General features: G+C 51.6%; 1 protein-coding gene and 1 pseudogene across 1 annotated transcript in view; both read right to left on the reverse strand.

Annotated features, from left to right (window-relative positions):
* The window catches only part of TREH (trehalase), a 20,717-nt gene extending 2,484 nt beyond the window's left edge, over nt 1-18,233 (reverse strand). Inside the window, exons 1-12 of the mRNA XM_006152289.2 lie at nt 18,111-18,233; nt 4,256-4,356; nt 3,973-4,117; nt 3,796-3,883; nt 2,606-2,706; nt 2,402-2,494; nt 2,175-2,291; nt 1,980-2,102; nt 1,698-1,747; nt 1,403-1,597; nt 710-927; nt 368-479 (exon numbers count right to left, since the gene is read on the reverse strand). Of these exons, the coding sequence (XP_006152351.1) occupies nt 368-479; nt 710-927; nt 1,403-1,597; nt 1,698-1,747; nt 1,980-2,102; nt 2,175-2,291; nt 2,402-2,494; nt 2,606-2,706; nt 3,796-3,883; nt 3,973-4,117; nt 4,256-4,356; nt 18,111-18,196 (1,429 nt within the window). The 5' untranslated portion in view covers nt 18,197-18,233. The remainder of the gene's footprint in view (nt 1-367; nt 480-709; nt 928-1,402; nt 1,598-1,697; nt 1,748-1,979; nt 2,103-2,174; nt 2,292-2,401; nt 2,495-2,605; nt 2,707-3,795; nt 3,884-3,972; nt 4,118-4,255; nt 4,357-18,110) is intronic.
* On the reverse strand, nt 5,058-5,394 carry LOC114008478 (cytochrome b-c1 complex subunit 7 pseudogene; annotated as a pseudogene).
* Nucleotides 18,234-18,724: the final 491 nt, after the last annotated feature.

Here is an 18,724-nt window from a genome sequence, read left to right on the forward strand (position 1 = left end):
TCTGGGCCAGATGGAAAGCCACTTGCTGGGTCCGAGGTGAAGACGACTTGGCAAGGCCTAGACCCCACCCGAGGGAGGCAGGATCTGAATCTCCAGAGCCCTTACCCCAGGCAGAGAGAGGCCCCAAGGAGGGAAAAGGGGCCCAGGTGCTAAGAGCTCCCTTCCTAGAGCCCCAATCCAGAGCCCGGCTGGGGGAAGAGGACGCTAATAGCACAGGAGAGGAGAGGGTAGGGGTGAGCCGTGAGCTGAGCAGGGGCCCAAGGGCAGAGGAGCCAGAGGAAGGGGAGGGCTGTGTGCTTCCTACACCCGTGAGGCTGGGCCCTGCACCTGGGAAAGGCCCTGGAACAGGCCCGCCCTGCCTCCCTACCTCTGATGATCAGGTCCTGCAGGGGGGCCCAGGCGTTGGGGAAGTCCCACTGCTGGCCTGTGTTCCGGAGGGAGGTGGGGATCCCATGCTGGTAGTTCAGGATCTGGTTGTCCTAGAAGGTTCCAGACAGGACCCTTGTAGGTGGGACTGGACCCTCCAGGAGGGCAGATGGCTCCCCCTGGCCCAGTTCTTCTTGGCTCATCTCTGCCCCCTGGTGGCTCCAGTGAGCACCTCAGGCTTGAGGCACTGCAGGAGGGTGTGGCTGCCACCTGCCAGGTCCCTGCTCAGGGTCAGGAGGGGACAGTCCTCCTCCAGTGTGCCACCCCTCCTGCTGCCACTCACCTCCAGGTACTTCAGTGCCTTGTCCACGTCACCAGGGTCAGAGAAGCAACCGGCCCAGAGTGGCGTGAGGTTGGACGGGTAGAACTCATGGTTCTTCTTCCTGTTCTCGATGTCATAGTCGAACCAGGCACCTTTCTCCTCATCCCACAGGACGGCCCTCAGGGCGGCCTCGCGCTGTGCGTGTAGGTTTCTGTACTTGGCAGCCTGGGCTTGCTCCCCTGGGGCAGCACTGCTGTCAGATGGCAACCAGGCCGAGCCCTCCTGTGCCTTGGCCTGGTTATTTGCCTTTGCATGGGCTGAGAAATCCCGAGGACCAAGGGGACGCACCCACCCTGTCAAATCTCTAGCTTCTGAAATTTTCTGAGCAAACGGCCTGCCCAGTCCAGGGCCTGTTCCCAAGCCATGCTCTGGAGGGCACTGCTGTGTGGATTCCCCTATCTCTGAGGGGGTTGAGTGGCAGCTGCCTGGGGAGAGGGAAGAGGGACCTACTCGCAGGTCAGAGGAAGAACTGGCCCTGGTGAGGGATACATGAGGGTCACTGCATCTGCAGGCTTTTCCGGGTACACAGGTGTTAGGCCTGGAGGTGGGACCCTGCACCCTGGGGTCCTACTTCCAGTCCTCTGGCCAGGTGGAGGCAGGAAGCTGAGCTCGAGAGCTGGAGGAGCCCTGTTCCAGCCTCTGCTCGGTGCTCACCCAGTGTAGTGTAGAAGGTGCTCATCAGCGCCTCTGCCTGACACAGGAAGGCATTCAGGTCAACTGGCACCAGTCTGCTGGTTCGGATGCTGCTCAGCGCGTTGGGGTTTGGGCCTCCGACCAGCCATCGTGAAGAGAAGTCCCAGCCAGACTCAGCCCCTGCCTTGAGCTCGGCCCACAGAAGCTCCCGGGCCGCTGGGAGGATAGGACAGAGGAGGCAGCAGTGGGCAGAGACCAGGGCCGGCCATCGGCCAAGGGGCCCAGAAGCCAGGTCTCCATCCCCTACACCGCTCACCTTCCGGCAAGGTGTCTGCCAGCTCTGTGTCTTTGCTGTAGGACTCAGGCCTGGCAAAGAGTGGAGGCGGGCAGGTGGGTGCTGGTCGGCACTCAGCCCCTCTGTGCCAGGTTAGAGGCTGAAATGCCAGGACGCAGCTGATCCCCTGGACGGCCAAGGGCTGTCAGTGTCACCATCTGAGACATGGGGCTAAAACCACTCCCTCTCTCACCCAGGGGCGCTGCAATGTTCAAACCAGAGTGAACAGATGAGAGCCTGGAGGTGGGCTGGGTGATTCCTCACCTGGGGCCCCCATAAGGGACATAATAGCGATTCAGGACATAGCTCTGTCCCTCTATGTCCACAGAGATGCTCCTGTTCTGAGCCCAGAAGTTCAGTTCCAAGGCCAGGGTCTCGATGTTCTCCCTGGGGAGGAGCCGGGGAGCTGTCAGGAAGCGCAGGTGTGTCCCCACCCTGGGAGGTCAGGATGGCACATACCGCAGGAAGGCGATGTCGCCAGTGTGCGTCAAGTAGAGATGCATCATGAGGGTGAGGAGGGGGGGCTGGCTCCGCTGCAGGTAGTACACGCGCCCGCCGTTGGGGATGTGCCCGTAGCTGTGAGAGGGCGACCTGCTGGGATGCCTGTGCCTGGTGGCGGAAGCCAGGCCAGCCCAGCTCCGAGCCCCTTCCTCTGCCCCTGGCCAGAGCTGTGCAGCCCCTCTTACGTCTGCACCAGGTCCAGAAAGTTCTGCAGCATGCCTTTCACCGTCTCCGCCATCTCCGAGAGCAGCAGACCCTCCATCACCCAGTACGAGTCCCTGGGGTGGAGGGAGGGTCTGCATTGCACCAGCGCTACCCTCTGCCCCACACACCACCAGGATACCCCGGCCTGGCCAACCTGGCCCAGCCACCCCGGCCTGGGTGCTCACCAATAATAGAATTCCACAAAGCGCCCCCCAGGCACAATGAAGGGCTGTTTCGAGTAGATTAGGGAGAACCGCTCAGGGTGGCTGAGAACCTCTGGCTTCATCTGGCGTCGGGGAGAGAGCACAGAAGGTGGGACCCCGCCAGAGTGGGCCCCCGAGGCTGGTGCAGGCCCTGGCAGCCATGGGCACAGGCAGGCAGCTGGTTGAGCTGCACCTCTGCCACTCAGCTGTGAGGTCCAGGTCCCACTGGGAGCCTAGCCATCCTCACCCTCATGTGCCGGCCTCTACGGTCCCTGCTCAACTGCACGGTGCAGGCGGCAGGAGTCAGGCAAGCGCTGGCCACGACTGCCCTCAGGTAGGACTAGGCCAGCCCGATCCTCCTGACACTCCCACTCCTCCTGCTACCACCTAGTCCCCCCACCAAAAGGAGCTGGCCCAGCCCTCCCCAGTTTCCCCACCCTCTGGCCCAGGTGGGCAGGAAGCCCTCCCCTTTCACAGGTTGGGAGGGTGTGGAGGGACATGCCAGGGGTGCCCGGTGCCATGTCGGCTCACTCTGTGTGAGGCTTTCCTGGGGAAGCTCAGTCCGGGGCAGTTATTTTGAGGGAGTGGCAGGACAGATGGGGCTCAGGTGTGCTCCCACCAAGGCCCAGCTGCCCCTTGGGACAGGTGAGGAGGGCATCCTGGCCAGGAAGGAGCTCTGGGCAGCACTCAGTGCCAGCGGATGCCAGGGCCTTGGGCCTGCATGAGAAGAGAGCACGCCGGCCCTGGGCAGCCTGGGGCAAATGGCCATCCTCTCTGAGCCTCAGCAAAGCAGGCAGACACCTCAGGATGGCCTGAGTGCAGGGCAGGGCTGCACACGGTGACTGTAGACAGGTTTCCCAGGAGCTCGAGTAAGGGAGAGCCCAGCAGGCAGGTGGGTTTACCAGGTGGGGAGAGGCAGTGCCAGGCAGCCCGGACAGGCTGGGGAGCTGTCTGGAGGAGGTGAGGTGTTAAAAGCAGATTTTGTCTTCCTCCACCATCAGAAATGCTTTGAGAGGGCTTGTATTTGGGTATCCAAGGGGTAGAAGACTGTGCTCTCAGGAAAGGGGACTCTGTCTGTGCTCTGGGGGCACCGTGGGCCCCCGAAGAGATACACCTGTCTTCTAGCCCCAGGCCCCTGGGTCAGGTGCGATGGCCGGCCAAGCCACTCATACCTTCTTCCCCAGCTTCTTCCAGATCTGGTTCAGCTGTCCTGCCCAGGCACGCAACTTGGGGTCCGAGATCTTCTGCAGGAACTTGGGGCTGGAAGAGCACCCCCAACAGTGCCCCTGACAAGGGTCAGGCCGGCTACCCTCTCAGAAGGCCCGCTCCTGTCCCATCCACCTTTGTACCTGTCTTTCCAGTCTCCAGGCGTCCAGGCCTGCAGCTCCTGCCCCTTGGCCTGGAAGTGCTGGTGGACGAAGGCCTGCAGCTGCTCCCTGGGGATGCTGTAATTGTGGGCCTCCACCAGCCTGTCGAAGTTCCGCAGCACCTGGTCTGGGAGCCGGCACCGGGGCAGGTGGGGGTCAGCAGGGTGCTATGAGCCCCTCCCTGCTCCAAGGGGCCTCTCCGCATGGTCTCGGCACTGTCATCTGGGTAGAAGGTTCTGGAGATCGCAAAGCCCCAGTACCTCACCTGGAGCGGTGGACAGCGGCATGTCAACAAACTCCTTGTCATCTGGGTAGAGCTTGGCCATCTGAACCTGGTGCAGCAGCTCCCCAAAGCAATAAATCTGGCTGCAGAGATGGTTGGAATACAAGCGGGTCAGGTCACCGCCCTGTCCCATTGGGGCAGAAGAGAGCACTTGGGTACTGGGGAGACTCCCGGGCATGTTCCCAGGGACTGGGCAAGGGCCACATGCATGTGTGTGGGTGTGTGTTTGTGGTGGAGGTTGTGGTGAAATACGGGAGAGAACTGGGGCATCTCTGGGCAGCAAGAGGCCCACATGACTGCCTGAGCCCACGGGTGTGTTAATTTGAAAGAGTATGGGACAGCCAGTGGACAATTCTTTTTTAAAAAAAGAATTATTTTATTCAATTTTACTTATTATATATTTTATTTCCTTTGACATATTTTTGCTATAGAGTACATGTGTTTGCCAGAGAGACAGAGACAGAAAGAGAGAAATCACCCCCAGAATGGATGGCCATGCCGCAATCCCTTCTCCTCCATTTTCCTCTTGGGATTTTGAGGATGCACACACACGTGCCTGGCGTGAGTTTTAAAGCGCCAGGTCCAGGACTCAAACAGGGAAGTCCAGTGATATAACTATTACACCATCTGCTCCTCCTTAATTTTATTTTTTTTATGTTTAAAATAGACATTTATTTAAAGTAATACACCTGCCGACCTAATTTTTTTTAATTAAATTTTTCAGGTTCGACCCCAACTTCATAAAAATACTTTAAGAACAACCGCATCCACAATTGCAACCTAGTTACTTCTTTGCCCACTCCTCTCTCTTTTCTTTCCTGAATAACCCCTTTTAGATATGGTTCAAGGTAGAAATGATCCTCCTCGGATTTTGTCCACTGCTAATCTTTAGGCAATATCTGCTGCCTCACGGTCAGGTCCAGGGCTCTCTTAATGCAAAATATCCTGTCATTATAAAGGTGCTCAGGAAGTCTTCTTATGGCTTCCTTCACATCTTCATTCTTGTCTATCGTATCATCTCGCATTAACCCCAGTTTATTGAATCCTGAAGCACTGTAATACCATTTTCAAATACCATTCAGCCACCGACCTGATGCTGAAACGGCCGGCCTGCTCGCCATTTTGACCCGAGAGTGAACTTTATTATTATTTTTTGAGAGGTTTTTGCTACAGGGCACGTGCGCTCACCAGAAAGACAGAGAGAGACAGAGAGACAGAAAGTGAGAAATCGTTCCCCAGGGGAAGTGACCACACTGCAATCCCTTCTACTCCATTCTCCTCGCAGGATCTTGGGCACGCATGCACACGTGCCTGGTGTGAGTTTAAGCCACTGGGTCCAGGACTCAAACCACGGTTGACTACATGGGAGTTCAGCAACATAGCGATTAATGCTAATTGCTGGTCCCAAGCACTTTTTTTTAAGTTATTTTATTATCATTCCCCCCCCCATTTTTTTTTTCTTTTTTCTTTTGTTTTCTTTGGAGAGGTTTTTGCTATAGGGCACGTGCACTTGCCAGACAGAGAGAGACAGAGAGACAGAAAGCGAGAAATCACCCCCCAGGGGGGATGGCCACGCCACAATCCCTTCTCTTCCATTCTCCTCTCAAGATCTTGGGCACGCACGCATACCTGCCCAGCGTGAGTTTTAAGCCACCGGGTCCAGGGCGTGAACTGCGGTCGACTATGTGGGAGTACACGACATAGCTATTACACTAACTGCTGGTCCCCCCCCCCCAATTTTGACCAGAAAGAGACAGAAAGACAGAGAGCAAGCTACCAGGTCCAAGACTCAAACCACAGTTGGCCATGTGGGAGTCCAAGGCCTTTTACCCACCACGCCACCTGCTGGCCTCTAAGATGAACACATTAATCAGTGGCATTTAGAAGCCAGAGTGACATATGGGCCAATTCTTTTGTGTGGACCTCAGTGGAAGGGTTCATAGCAAACGCCTGTGAGCTGCACTCAGTGGTGTTTTTGTTTTAAGTTTTTTTGTCATAGAATGTGTGCGCTCACCAGAGAGACAGATACATAGAAAGTGAGAAAAATCCCTTCCCTTCCATTCTCCTCTCAGGATTTCGGGCACACACACACACACATGCCCAGCGTGTTTCAAGCTGCTGGGTCCAGGACTCAAACCATTGTCAACTATGTGGGAATACAACACCTTAACCACTGTGCCACCTGCTGGCCCCTGCACTGAGCATTGATGGCTGAGATTTGGGGTCAGAAAACTTTGAGATGCAGTGACAATATATCACACACCATTTGAGAGACACACACTAGCTCTCTCTTGAGTGTCTTCGTGACCACAGGACACAGAATAATTGTAAAACCCGAAATCCATTACATCGGTGATGTGTGTCAGAGAAACTCACAGCGCAGGTGGCAAGATGGAAATGATTTACTCGAGGAAGTGCCGCCTGGGGTAGGGGCATGGAGGTGCTCCCTGGAACCCCAGCCAAAAAACTTTCCCTCCAGGCACCACTTTGGAAATGCCAGAAGACTGATGATGCCACTGCCACCCAGGAGAGGATTGCGGACAGCTCTCGACTGACCGGCTAAAGCTAGCTGGAGTGCAGATGGACAGACGGAGCTTTGCAAGACTCTGAGCTCGGACAGGGAAGTCTTTAAGGATGTGAGAGCACATCAGCTTGGTGGCTGGACTGCACATTTTCCCTGCAGGTATGGGAGAATTGAACAGCGAGAGACGGAGGGAGATGGTGGAAGGGAAAGTGAGAAATACCCCCCAGGGGGGATGGCCACACACAGTCTCTTCTCTTCCATTCTCCTCCTGGGATTTTGGGCACGCATACACATGCACCCTGTGTTATTTTCAAGCCCCCAGGTCAGGGACTCGAACCACAGCCAACCATGTGGAAATCCAGCAACATAATCATCACGCCACCTGTTGGTCCGTATGCTGGGTTTTTCCCTGACTTGTGGGCAATAGTGAATGGCCTGGCAGACGGACAGTGAAAAACTGAACTATTAAAAGGATGCCCAGGGACGGCCTAACAGTTAAAGGATCTGGATCCTACATGGCCAACCAGAAGGTTCAGTCCCAGTCACGGCGGCTTGAAAAACATACCAGATATGGAGCCAGCAGGTGGCATGGGGGTTTAGGCAGCTGGATCCCATATGGCCGACTGTAGGACTTCGAGTTTCCAACCTGGTGGTTTGAAAAAACAAGCCAGGTGTACGTACATGCCCCAAATCCCGAGAGAAGAATGAAGGGGGAAGAACTGCAGTGTAGTCACACACACACCCCCAGGGGTGCTTTCTCACTTTCCCTTTCTCTTTGTCTCTCTCCAGTAAGCGCATGCACTCTAAAGTAAAAAAAAAAAAAAAAAACTACAAAACCAAGCCAAAACACGTCAGGTGTGCTCGTGTAGCGAAAATCTGAAAGGATAGAGAAATGGAGAAGGGATTGCAGCATGACCACACCCTACTAGGGATGCTATCCCCTGCTCCTTTCTCTGCCTTTGTCTAGTGAGCACACATGCCCTGGACAAAAAAAAGAAAAAAAAAAAAAAGATGCCCAGTGGAGCATAAGTTTTTGGAAACCACTGTGGAAATTTAAGAGGTACATGAAATAGAAGAGCATTCCCGGCTGTGGGTACGAATGTCTGGGGCAGTATAGCATGCTCTGTGGGAACAGAAGGTACCAATTCGTACCTTCGACTCATTTCTTCACAGTAGGCCTCAGTCTCCCACCCACAGTGCCCTGTGATGGGGCACTAGCAAACGGGCATGCCGTGACCGTGGTCTGACAGAAACTCGGGGCAGGGACGGGAGTGTGTGTTGTCTAAAGTGGGGGGAGATAGAAGCATAAGTACTGGCTTGCACACCTTCATGTGTGTGCTCACACTCAATATGCCGGGATAGAGGGGACATCCCCACTAGACAGATTCCTCTACTTTTCTGGGGAGCTAGGGAAGAGAGCTTGGGGAGGTTGCTGGTGTGAGTACACAATTTTTTCCCACATTGTCTCAGCTACTTTTTCTTTTTCTTTTTTTATGTTTTTGCCACTTTTCAGGAAGAGACAAAGAGAGGGGGAAATGACAAATTACCCCCTGGGGGGGAGATGGCCATACCAAATCCCTACTCCTCCATTTTCTAAGGATTTTGGACACATGTGCACGTGCCTGGGTCTCAAACCTTGGTCGGCCAGGTGGGGCTCCAGTGCCTCCACCACCACACCACCTGCTGGCCCCCATCTCAGCTACTTTTTTCCTACCTAGATACGGTTTCCTCGGAGAGGTCTGCGTCTGAAAGTGTCAGAGCAAGCAGGTTTTTCCAAGCAGGAAACTGCCGTGGCATCCTTAAAGCCTCTGTGGACCAGCAGGTAGGACAGTGGTTAAGACACTGACTCCCACATGGCCAACTGTGGTCGGAGTCCCAGACCCTGTGTTTCAAACTCACGCCAGGCACAGTACATGTGTGCCCAAAATCCCAGGAGGAGAATGGAGGAGAAGGGATTGTAGCATGGCCATCCCCCTAGGGAGTGACTTCTCACTTTCATTCTCACTATCTCTCTCCTGTGAGTGCACCCACCGCATGGGGGAAAAACAAAACAAATAAACAAAAACAAAAACAAACAACCAAAAAAAGCATTTTTTTTTTTTTTTTTTTTTTTAGAGAGAGATTTTTGCTATAGAGCACATGTGCTCACTGGAGAGACAGAGATAGAAAGCGAGAATCCCCCCCCCCAGGAGAATGGCCACACTACAGTCCTTTCTCTTCCGTATTTTGGGATTTGGGGGACACATGCACATGTTTCCGATGCGAGTTTTAAGTGGTCGGGTCTAGGACTTGAACCATTGTCAACTATGTGGGAGTACAGTGAAGTAACCATTACACCATCTGCTGGTCCCTTTTCTTCTTTAAAATAATTATTTATTTATTTAATTCCATTTGTTATTATTATTATTATTTTTTAATTTGACCACACAGAGACGGAGAGAGAAAGGGAAAGCAAGACATTTTGCAAGCTGCCTGGTCTGGAACTCAAGTGACACTCGGTCATGTGGGAATCCAAGGCCTTTAACCACCATGCCACCTGCTGACCTCTTTTTTCTTTTTTAAGAGCTACTTATTTAATTTTATTTATCATTATTATTACTATTATTTCAAATTTGCTGCAGGGAATGCACACTCAGCAGAAAAAGAATGACAGAGAGAGAGAAAAAGAGCAAGCCTCCAGGTCTGGGACTCAAACTGTGGTTGGCCATGTGGGGATCCAGCGCCTTAATGACCACGCAGCTTGCTGACCCCGGAAAAAACATCTTTATGTGAGAATTCCTAAGGGTGTGATGGGGGGAGCTGTGACTTCACCCGTCTGCCCTTTTGAGGGAGTCAGGGAATGGGCTGTATGCCTAGTGGTGGAGCTAGCCCACTGGCTCCGCCACCTGTCACCCTACCCCACCTTACCCTGTAGGAACAGGAGTGGGTTGAGGGAGTTGCTAGTAGGGCGTTGCCACCCGCCATCTGGCAGCACAGGCTGGATCAGTGTCCCTTGCAAAGATGGAGAAGTACGGTAGGGATCGATGACAAGGGGTGGGTAGAAGTAAATGTGGGTTATTCCCTGGGGCAAGTCCAGTGTCACACAGATCCCGAGGAAGTTTGGCAGAAAAGAGCCACGTGGTGCCAGCACAAGTGGACTGGATGTGTGGCAGGGGGAGTCACACCTGCCAGACTGCTCCTACTTCTGGGACCTGACCAGGTGGGAGGCACCGGCACACCTAAGGGGCGTGCTCTGGGACCCCTCGGTCATATGCAGTGGTGATCAGTGGGGCTGAGTGTCCACACTGCATGGGGCTCGGAGTGAGCCTTTAACTCTTGGTGTTCAGGTCCCATCTAGTGTGAGGCTGACATTTGGGAAGCAGCTTCCTGCAACACTCCCTGCTGGGCCTGGTGAACTAACTGCTGTGGGGCTGAGACCTTGATAACAGAAGGTCCCGGTTACAAGAGATGAAATAGAGCAGTGGTGAGACTGGCAGGTGGTGTGGTAGTCGAGAGCGCTGGACCCCTACATGGCCTACCATGGTTTGAGTCCCAGTCCTAGTAGCTTGCTTTCTCACTTTCCCTCTCAGCCGCTCCCTGGTGAGCACATGTGCCTTATAGCAAATTTAAAATAATAATAATAAAAAAAAAACTCTTCTTAAGAAAATAATCTAGCCTGTCATCATATCATATGACAGAAATGTCCCTAGGACGAGGGTACCCAGGTTTGCAGGTTTCCATCTGATCTTTTCTCTTTTTTTTTTAAGAATTATTTTATTTAGCTTTATTTATTTAAATTTGACCAGAGAGGGAGAGAGAGAGAAAGGAAAGAAAGAGAAAGCAAGGAGAATGTGAGAAGGCAAGCTGCTAGGTCCAGGACTCGAACTGCAGTTGATCGTGTGGGAGTCTAGCACCCTTAACCATCATGCCACCTGCTGATCCCCCATTTGATCTTTCAGGTTGCAAAACAGGGGTGGTCTCAGTGACAAAGAGCTTCACTCTTTCAGACATATGGAAATCGAGGAGGAAGGACCAGCAGATGGAGTAATGGTAACATTGCTGGACTCACATGTAGTCGCCTATGGTTTGAGTCCTGGACCCAGTGGTTTAAACTCATGCTGGGAACATGTGCATGTGTGCCCAAGACCCCGAGAGGAGAAGGGATTACAGCGTGGACATCCTCCCTGGGGGGGGATGGGGGGGTGAGCTCTCGTTTTCTGTCTCTCTGTCTCTCTGTCTTTCTGGTGAGTGCACATGCCCAATAGCAAAAATCTCACTTAAAAGAAAAAGAATTTATCTGCTCTGGAATACGCTGGGGAAGTCTATTCTCCTGGGAGCACGTGCCTGCATACACCATTCCCATCCTATTAGGAATTCTCCTGGGTATAAACTCCCATTTTTGTTGTTGTTTTTTTGTTTGTTTTTTTGCTTTTGGTTTTGTTTCCAAGCCAAAGGGCACACATGCTGGCCAGAGAGACAGAGAGGGAGAGGAGAAAGTACCCTCAGTAAGGCATGGTCATACCACAATTCCTTCTCCATTTCACCGTTGGTGTGGGAACCTGAGGCATGTACACGTACATGCTTGGCGTGGTATTTTTTGGTAATTATTTATTTTATTTATTATTTATTATTTTATTTACCACAGGGCACATGCATTCACCAGAGAAAGACATAGGGAAAGTGAGAAAGCAAGTTGCCAGGTCAGGGACTCGAACCATGGTCAGCCATGTAGGAGTCCAGCACCTCAACCACCATGCCACCTGATAGCCCTGCCTGGCATGTTTTTCAAGTCTTGGGGGCTGAGATTCCAACCGTGCACTTAACTGAGAGTCAGCACCCTTAACCACAGGACCAGCCCAGAACTGTCCTTCCCCTAAAGCACTTAGCCAACGTTATCCAAGATGGGCATCTCAGGTTTCAAGATGATCATTTTTATAAAAAAAAATTGATTTTTTAATTTATTAATTCATTTATTTTTTTATAATTTTTATTTATTATTATTCTTCAATTTTGACCAGAGAGTGACAGAGAGAACGAGTGAGAAAGTAAGCCACCAGGTCTGGGACTTGAACTGTAGTTGGCCATGTGGGAATGTCCAGCATCTTAAGCACCATGCCACCTGCTGGCCCCTCAAGATTATCTTATGGGGCCAGCATTTAGCATAGTGGTTGAGGCGTTGGACTCCCACATGGCTGCCCACAGTTTGAGTCTTGGGCCTGGTGGCTTGCTTTCTCACTTTCACTCTCTCTCTCTGCCTGCCTCTTTCTGATAATGCATGTGTGCTATAGCAAACAAAATAATAGTAATAAAATTAAATAAATAATAATTTTTAAAAAGATTATCTTATGTTCTTCAATCCTGAGGCAATTATCAACTAATGTCTGATAGCTATTTTTATTTTTTAATTTTATTTAGTCACTCATTTATTTTAATTTGACCAGAGAGAGACACAGAGGAGGAAAGAGAGAGAGGGAAAGTGAGAAAGGAAGCCACCAGGTCCAGGACTCGTCGGCCATGTGGGAGTGTCCAGCGCCATAACCACCAGCCACCTGCTGATCCCCAATGTCTGATAGCTATTAATTGTCTCTCTAATGGAAATTCTCTAGTCCAAAGTCTCAGCAGCTGTGCTGGGAGGTGTTCACGTCTTTTTTTTTTTTTTTTTTTTTTTCTCTGCTGAGGCCTTCCCCATGCTCCATAGAAGGCTGTCAATCTTTGTGGAGTTGACCAACTTCATTGGTTCGCCCTTGGACCATCCAGTCGGTCTTGCTCCATGGATGGAGTTACACATCTTCGGTGTTACCGTGCCAGATAGCAAGAACACTCCCGGTCATATAAGGCCCACCCTTGTAACACATTCAGGTAAAAGAGATGCAGCCAGTTCGGGCCAGACAGGGCCATGGTGGTTAAGATGCTGGATCCCACAATGCTGATGGCAGAGTTCGAGTCCTGACCTGGCAGCTTTAAAAAACACACCGGGCATGTGTGTGTGGATAAAAAAAATCTCAAGAAGAGAATGGAGAAGGGATTGCTATATGGCCATTCCCCCCGGGGAGTGCTTTCCCACTCTTCCTTCCTACCCCCCACACAGGTGTCCTGTAGCGAAAAAAAAAATTAAGAGAGAGTTATGAACCCACTCCACTTAAGACCTCTTTAAATATACTAGTTTTGGGGGCTGGCAGATGGTATGTGGTTAAGGGCACTGGACTCCCACATAGCAGACTACGGTTTGAGTCTTGGTGGCTTGCTTTCTCTCTTTCTCTCTGTCCCTTTCTGGTCAAATTAAAATAAATAAATAAAGTTAAACAACACAATTCTTTTTTTTTATGTAGTTTTTTTTTTTTTTGAGAGGTTTTCGCTATAGGGCGCATGCGCTCGCCAGACAGACAGAGAGAGACATAGAGACAGAAAGCGAGAAATCACCCCCTGGGGGGATGGTCACGCCACAATCCCGTCTCCTCCATTCTCCTCTCGGGATCTTGGGCACACACGCACACGCGCCCGGCGTGAGTTTTAAGCCACCAGGTCCAGGACACGAACCGCGGTCGACTACGTGGGAGTCCAGTGACATAGCCATTACACTAACTGCTGGTTCCCAACAACACAATTCTTCAAAAAAAAAAAAAAAAACAGTTTTTATCCAAACTCCACCTTAACCCCATCAACCCTTGCAGCTTCTAACGGTGGCCCCCATTAGGACAAAACCAACACATTTTCGCAATTTAATTCTGGCACTTCTGTTCTGTAGTTAGTGCAGCTTTCTCTCCCTGGATAAGAGCCCAGTCCTGTAAGAATTGCCCTCAGCTGCAGATTTGGGAGTCCCCTGGCTATCCACCTACGGAGTACGTGTCAAGGTTTCCACAACGCCTTCAGATTCGATAATTTGCTAGGACAACTCAGAATTCAGAAAAGCACCACGTTTATGATAAAGTTCTGTTGGGTCATCAGAAAAGTCATGATGGGACCGCAGTTGGCATAATGGCTATGTTGCTGGATTCCCATGTAGTCGACTGCAGTTTGAGTCCTGGACCCAATGGCTTAAACTCACGTTGGGCGCGTGTGTATGCATGCCCAAGATCCCAAGAGGAGAATGGAGGAGAAAGGATTGCAACATGGCCATCTCCCCCTGGGAGGGGTGATTTCTCACTTTCTGTCTCTTTGTCTCTGTCTTTCTAGAGAGCGCACACACCCTATATAGCAAAAACCTCTCCAAAAAAAAAAAAAGTTATGATGCAGTTTTGCATAGAAAAACATAGAGAAAAATAGCACTACTTTCCCGATGACCCAATATTATAAGGCTAGAAATCAGGACCAGCCAGATGAAGGACACACAGGGTGAGGTCTGGGAAGGTTCGGATACAGAGCGTCTTTGTTAACTCCCCCTCAAATCCGGAGGCTTCTCTGCCTGACTCTCACTGATCAGAAAGTTCTACCAAGCTTTGGAGTCTAGAGTTTTCCCTGGGGTTTCATTACATAGGTATGATTAATTGCATTATTGGTCACGCAATCTATTGAACTGCATTTCCAGTGCTTCGCACCTTCCTGAAGGTGATCAGGCTGTTATCATGTGGCTTATTTTTTTTTTTAATAATTAACCACTTTATTTTATTATTTTTATTTCACCAGAGAGAGACACACACAGAGAGAGAAAGGGAAAGTGAGAAAGCAAGTCACCAGATCCAGGACTCAAACCGTGGTCAGCCATGTGATAGTCTAATGCCCCTAACCACCATGCCACCTGTTGGGCCCTATCACGTGACTTTAAGTCCCATTGTCCAGTCACATGGTCAGTCTTTCCCGCATGACCTGCTCCCAGTCCAAGTCCCCTCATTTGCATAAACTGTCAGGGACTATCAGGAATAGCCTATCATACTCTCCTATGCCCTGGGCAATTTAAGGACCTAGGGGTTACCTTTCAGGAAACCAAGGCAAAGATTAGATAAACTCCTCTTTACAAAAATGGCTCATGTTGGGAACCAGCAGTTAGCGTAATGGCTATGTCGCTGGACTCCCACGTAGTCGACCGCGGTTCGTGTCCCGGACCTGGTGGCTTAAAACTCACGCCGGGCGCGTGTGCGTGCGTGCCCAAGATCCCGGGAGGAGAATGGAGGAGAAGGGATTGCGGCGTGACCATCCCCCCTCGCAGTTGGCATAATGGCTATGTTGCTGGATTCCCATGTAGTCGACTGCAGTTTGAGTCCTGGACCCAATGGCTTAAACTCACGTTGGGCGCGTGTGTATGCATGCCCAAGATCCCAAGAGGAGAATGGAGGAGAAAGGATTGCAACATGGCCATCTCCCCCTGGGAGGGGTGATTTCTCACTTTCTGTCTCTTTGTCTCTGTCTTTCTAGAGAGCGCACACACCCTATATAGCAAAAACCTCTCCAAAAAAAAAAAAAGTTATGATGCAGTTTTGCATAGAAAAACATAGAGAAAAATAGCACTACTTTCCCGATGACCCAATATTATAAGGCTAGAAATCAGGACCAGCCAGATGAAGGACACACAGGGTGAGGTCTGGGAAGGTTCGGATACAGAGCGTCTTTGTTAACTCCCCCTCAAATCCGGAGGCTTCTCTGCCTGACTCTCACTGATCAGAAAGTTCTACCAAGCTTTGGAGTCTAGAGTTTTCCCTGGGGTTTCATTACATAGGTATGATTAATTGCATTATTGGTCACGCAATCTATTGAACTGCATTTCCAGTGCTTCGCACCTTCCTGAAGGTGATCAGGCTGTTATCATGTGGCTTATTTTTTTTTTTAATAATTAACCACTTTATTTTATTATTTTTATTTCACCAGAGAGAGACACACACAGAGAGAGAAAGGGAAAGTGAGAAAGCAAGTCACCAGATCCAGGACTCAAACCGTGGTCAGCCATGTGATAGTCTAATGCCCCTAACCACCATGCCACCTGTTGGGCCCTATCACGTGACTTTAAGTCCCATTGTCCAGTCACATGGTCAGTCTTTCCCGCATGACCTGCTCCCAGTCCAAGTCCCCTCATTTGCATAAACTGTCAGGGACTATCAGGAATAGCCTATCATACTCTCCTATGCCCTGGGCAATTTAAGGACCTAGGGGTTACCTTTCAGGAAACCAAGGCAAAGATTAGATAAACTCCTCTTTACAAAAATGGCTCATGTTGGGAACCAGCAGTTAGCGTAATGGCTATGTCGCTGGACTCCCACGTAGTCGACCGCGGTTCGTGTCCCGGACCTGGTGGCTTAAAACTCACGCCGGGCGCGTGTGCGTGCGTGCCCAAGATCCCGGGAGGAGAATGGAGGAGAAGGGATTGCGGCGTGACCATCCCCCCTGGGGGGTGATTTCTCACTTTCTGTCTCTATGTCTCTCTCTGTCTGTCTGGCGAGCGCACGCGCCCTATAGTGAAAAAACACCCTCTCAAAAAAAAAAAAAAATGGCTCATGCTTGGAAGAGCTGATGCAGCAGGTCTGCTGTGTTCAAGGCCTGCACATTTCAGAGACTTCAGGCCCGTGACTGGCCTGACAGATAACCATTAAGTTACTGCGATATGCTGCCTGGTAAGTTTTGTTTGCCGTGGGCCAGCAGGTGGCATGGTGGTTAAGACGCTGGACTCTCACATGGCCAACCACAGTCTGAGTCCTGGACCTGGCAACTTGAAAATCTTGCTAGGTCTGTGTGTGTATGTGCCCCAAACCCAGAGAGAATGGAGGAGAGGGGCTTGCAGTATGACCACCCCCCGGGGATGATTTCTCATTTTCTCTCTCTCTGTCTCGCTGGCAAACACACATGCCCTATGGCCACCCACACCCCCCCCCACACACAAAAAAGTTATTTCCCTGTGACCATGGTGCATGCCAGATATTTTAACCTAAATAATGTGATGGAGGAGGAGGGCTTTGACCTCCCAGTATGCTGGACTTCTTGAAACCTGGAGACGCGCGCTTAAGGTCAGCTATGTAGATGCATCCATGCCTCTATGACTGACCCACAGTAAAAACACTGCACACTCAGGACCAGCAGTTAGCGTAATGGCTATGCCGCTGGACTCCCACGTAGTCGACCACGGTTTACGTCCCGGACCCGGTGGCTTGAAACACGCCGGGCGTGTGTGCGTGCGTGCCCAAGATCCTGAGAGGAGAATGGAGGAGAAGGGATTACGGCGTGGCCATCCCCCCTGGGAGGAGATTTCTCGCTTTCTGTCTCTCTGTCTCTCTGTCTGTCTGGCAAATGCACACGCCCTATAGCAAAAACCTCTCCAAAAAAAAACACTGCACACTGGGGCTCAGCACCCCTGTTGGCACTGTGTCATGTGTGTCGCTAGAAAAATGAAGTGCTATTCACTGAGAGAAGAGGACTGAAAAGCTTAGCGCACTTTCCCCTGGACCCTGCCCTAGGTGACTCGGCCTTTGCTGGCATTATTAAGTACCCGTTGACTGTAACCCTTTATAATTTATCACCACTTGTTGAGTACTGGTGAATCATTGACCTGAGGTGTGGTTGAGACCAGCACAGCCCTCTTTCAGGCACCTGGCAAACAACCTGATGACAAATACTCGATCACATGACCTTTCTGAAGTCCTCATTACAATTTTTCAGGACAAAATCTATTAATTACCCCCATGTGTCCTGTCCCTTCCTACTCCACAATTGATCATCAATTCCTCAAACTCTATCCCCTACCGAGCCTCTTACTCCAACCCGAGTCCTCTGTCTGAAGCTCCCTCCCTCCCCCGGCCTGTCCCCTCTCCGTCCTGGCCACACAGCCTTCTTCCCTGTCCTTGAATAGTGCCTCAGGGCCATTGGTCGCAGTTTCCATGTTCACATCTTCTGATGACAGGTTCCTTCCACAGTCCTGCTCAAACGTCACCTCCCCAGAGAAACGTCCTCCCTGCCCTCTCTAACACTCCCCTGCTCCCCCACAAGCGGGTCCCCAACCTCTACTTGGACCCAGGCTTCGGTCACTGCTAGGCCTCTGTTAGTGCTGCTCTTGCCAGATCTGGTCGAGGCCTGGTGCAGCGAGAGTGCCATGGGGCCATGTGGGTCCAGGAGGCAGCCCTGGTTTATGCATCCTGACCCCAGGATAGAGAACCAGGTGGCAAGTCTCCTAGAACAGCCCTGCGACAGCCCACACAGGTCACGACAGCCCGCAGGGACGGAGGGTGGTCTCCAGCCAGCAGCGCCTGGGCATGCGCAGCACCCTGGGAGCTCAACCTACCTGGGCCGAGAGCAGGAGTGGTACGTGGCCTCCTGGGCAAGAAAACCTAATTTTTGCCCCTTCCCTTTGCTCTGAAGGGCTGACCCCAGGCCCTAGCCTTCCTGCCCCACGCCCGGATGCCTTCCCAACACCCTTACCTCTCACAGGGTGGGGGTAGGGCCTCCTGGGACCCCAGTGCCAGCCCCAGCAGGAGCAGCGCCAGCTCACAGATCCTCCCGGCCATGGCAGCTGAGTGAGCAGGCTTGGGCAGCTCTGGGGCACCGCTGGCTCACCTGCCCATCAGTCAGCCAAAGTCCAGGCCCTAGGCGTGGCCACCCGAGTGTATGAGGGCCCGGCTTGCACTGCCCAGGTCTCTGGGGTTACCCCTATTTCTACTTTTTTTTAGAATTATTTTTAAATTTTTAACTTTATTTATTTATTCATTTATTTTTATTTGACCAGGGAGGGACAGAGTGAGAGAGAGGAAAAGTGAGAAAGCAAGCCACCAGGTCCAGGACTCGAACCGTGGTCTGCCATGTGGTGTGTGCATGTGTGCCCAAGTCTGGCGCCCTCAACTACCACACCACTTGCCAGCCTCCCTATTTCCACTTTTTTGCCTCTTCTGATTCTCGGATTCAGCTGGAGCCGCCTGCTCAGGCCTCTCCCTCAGAATTGTTGGGGTGAGTTTGGTGGATAAGTGGCTGAGGGCTAGGGACAGAATTGAGGCCACATGTCCATGACCTAAGTGCCAGCTCCTTGGGTGACTCCAAGT

This window comes from Tupaia chinensis, unplaced genomic scaffold (genome assembly GCF_000334495.1).
Source record: "Tupaia chinensis unplaced genomic scaffold, TupChi_1.0 Scaffold000348_1, whole genome shotgun sequence".
NCBI classification, from domain to species: Eukaryota; Metazoa; Chordata; class Mammalia; order Scandentia; family Tupaiidae; genus Tupaia; species Tupaia belangeri.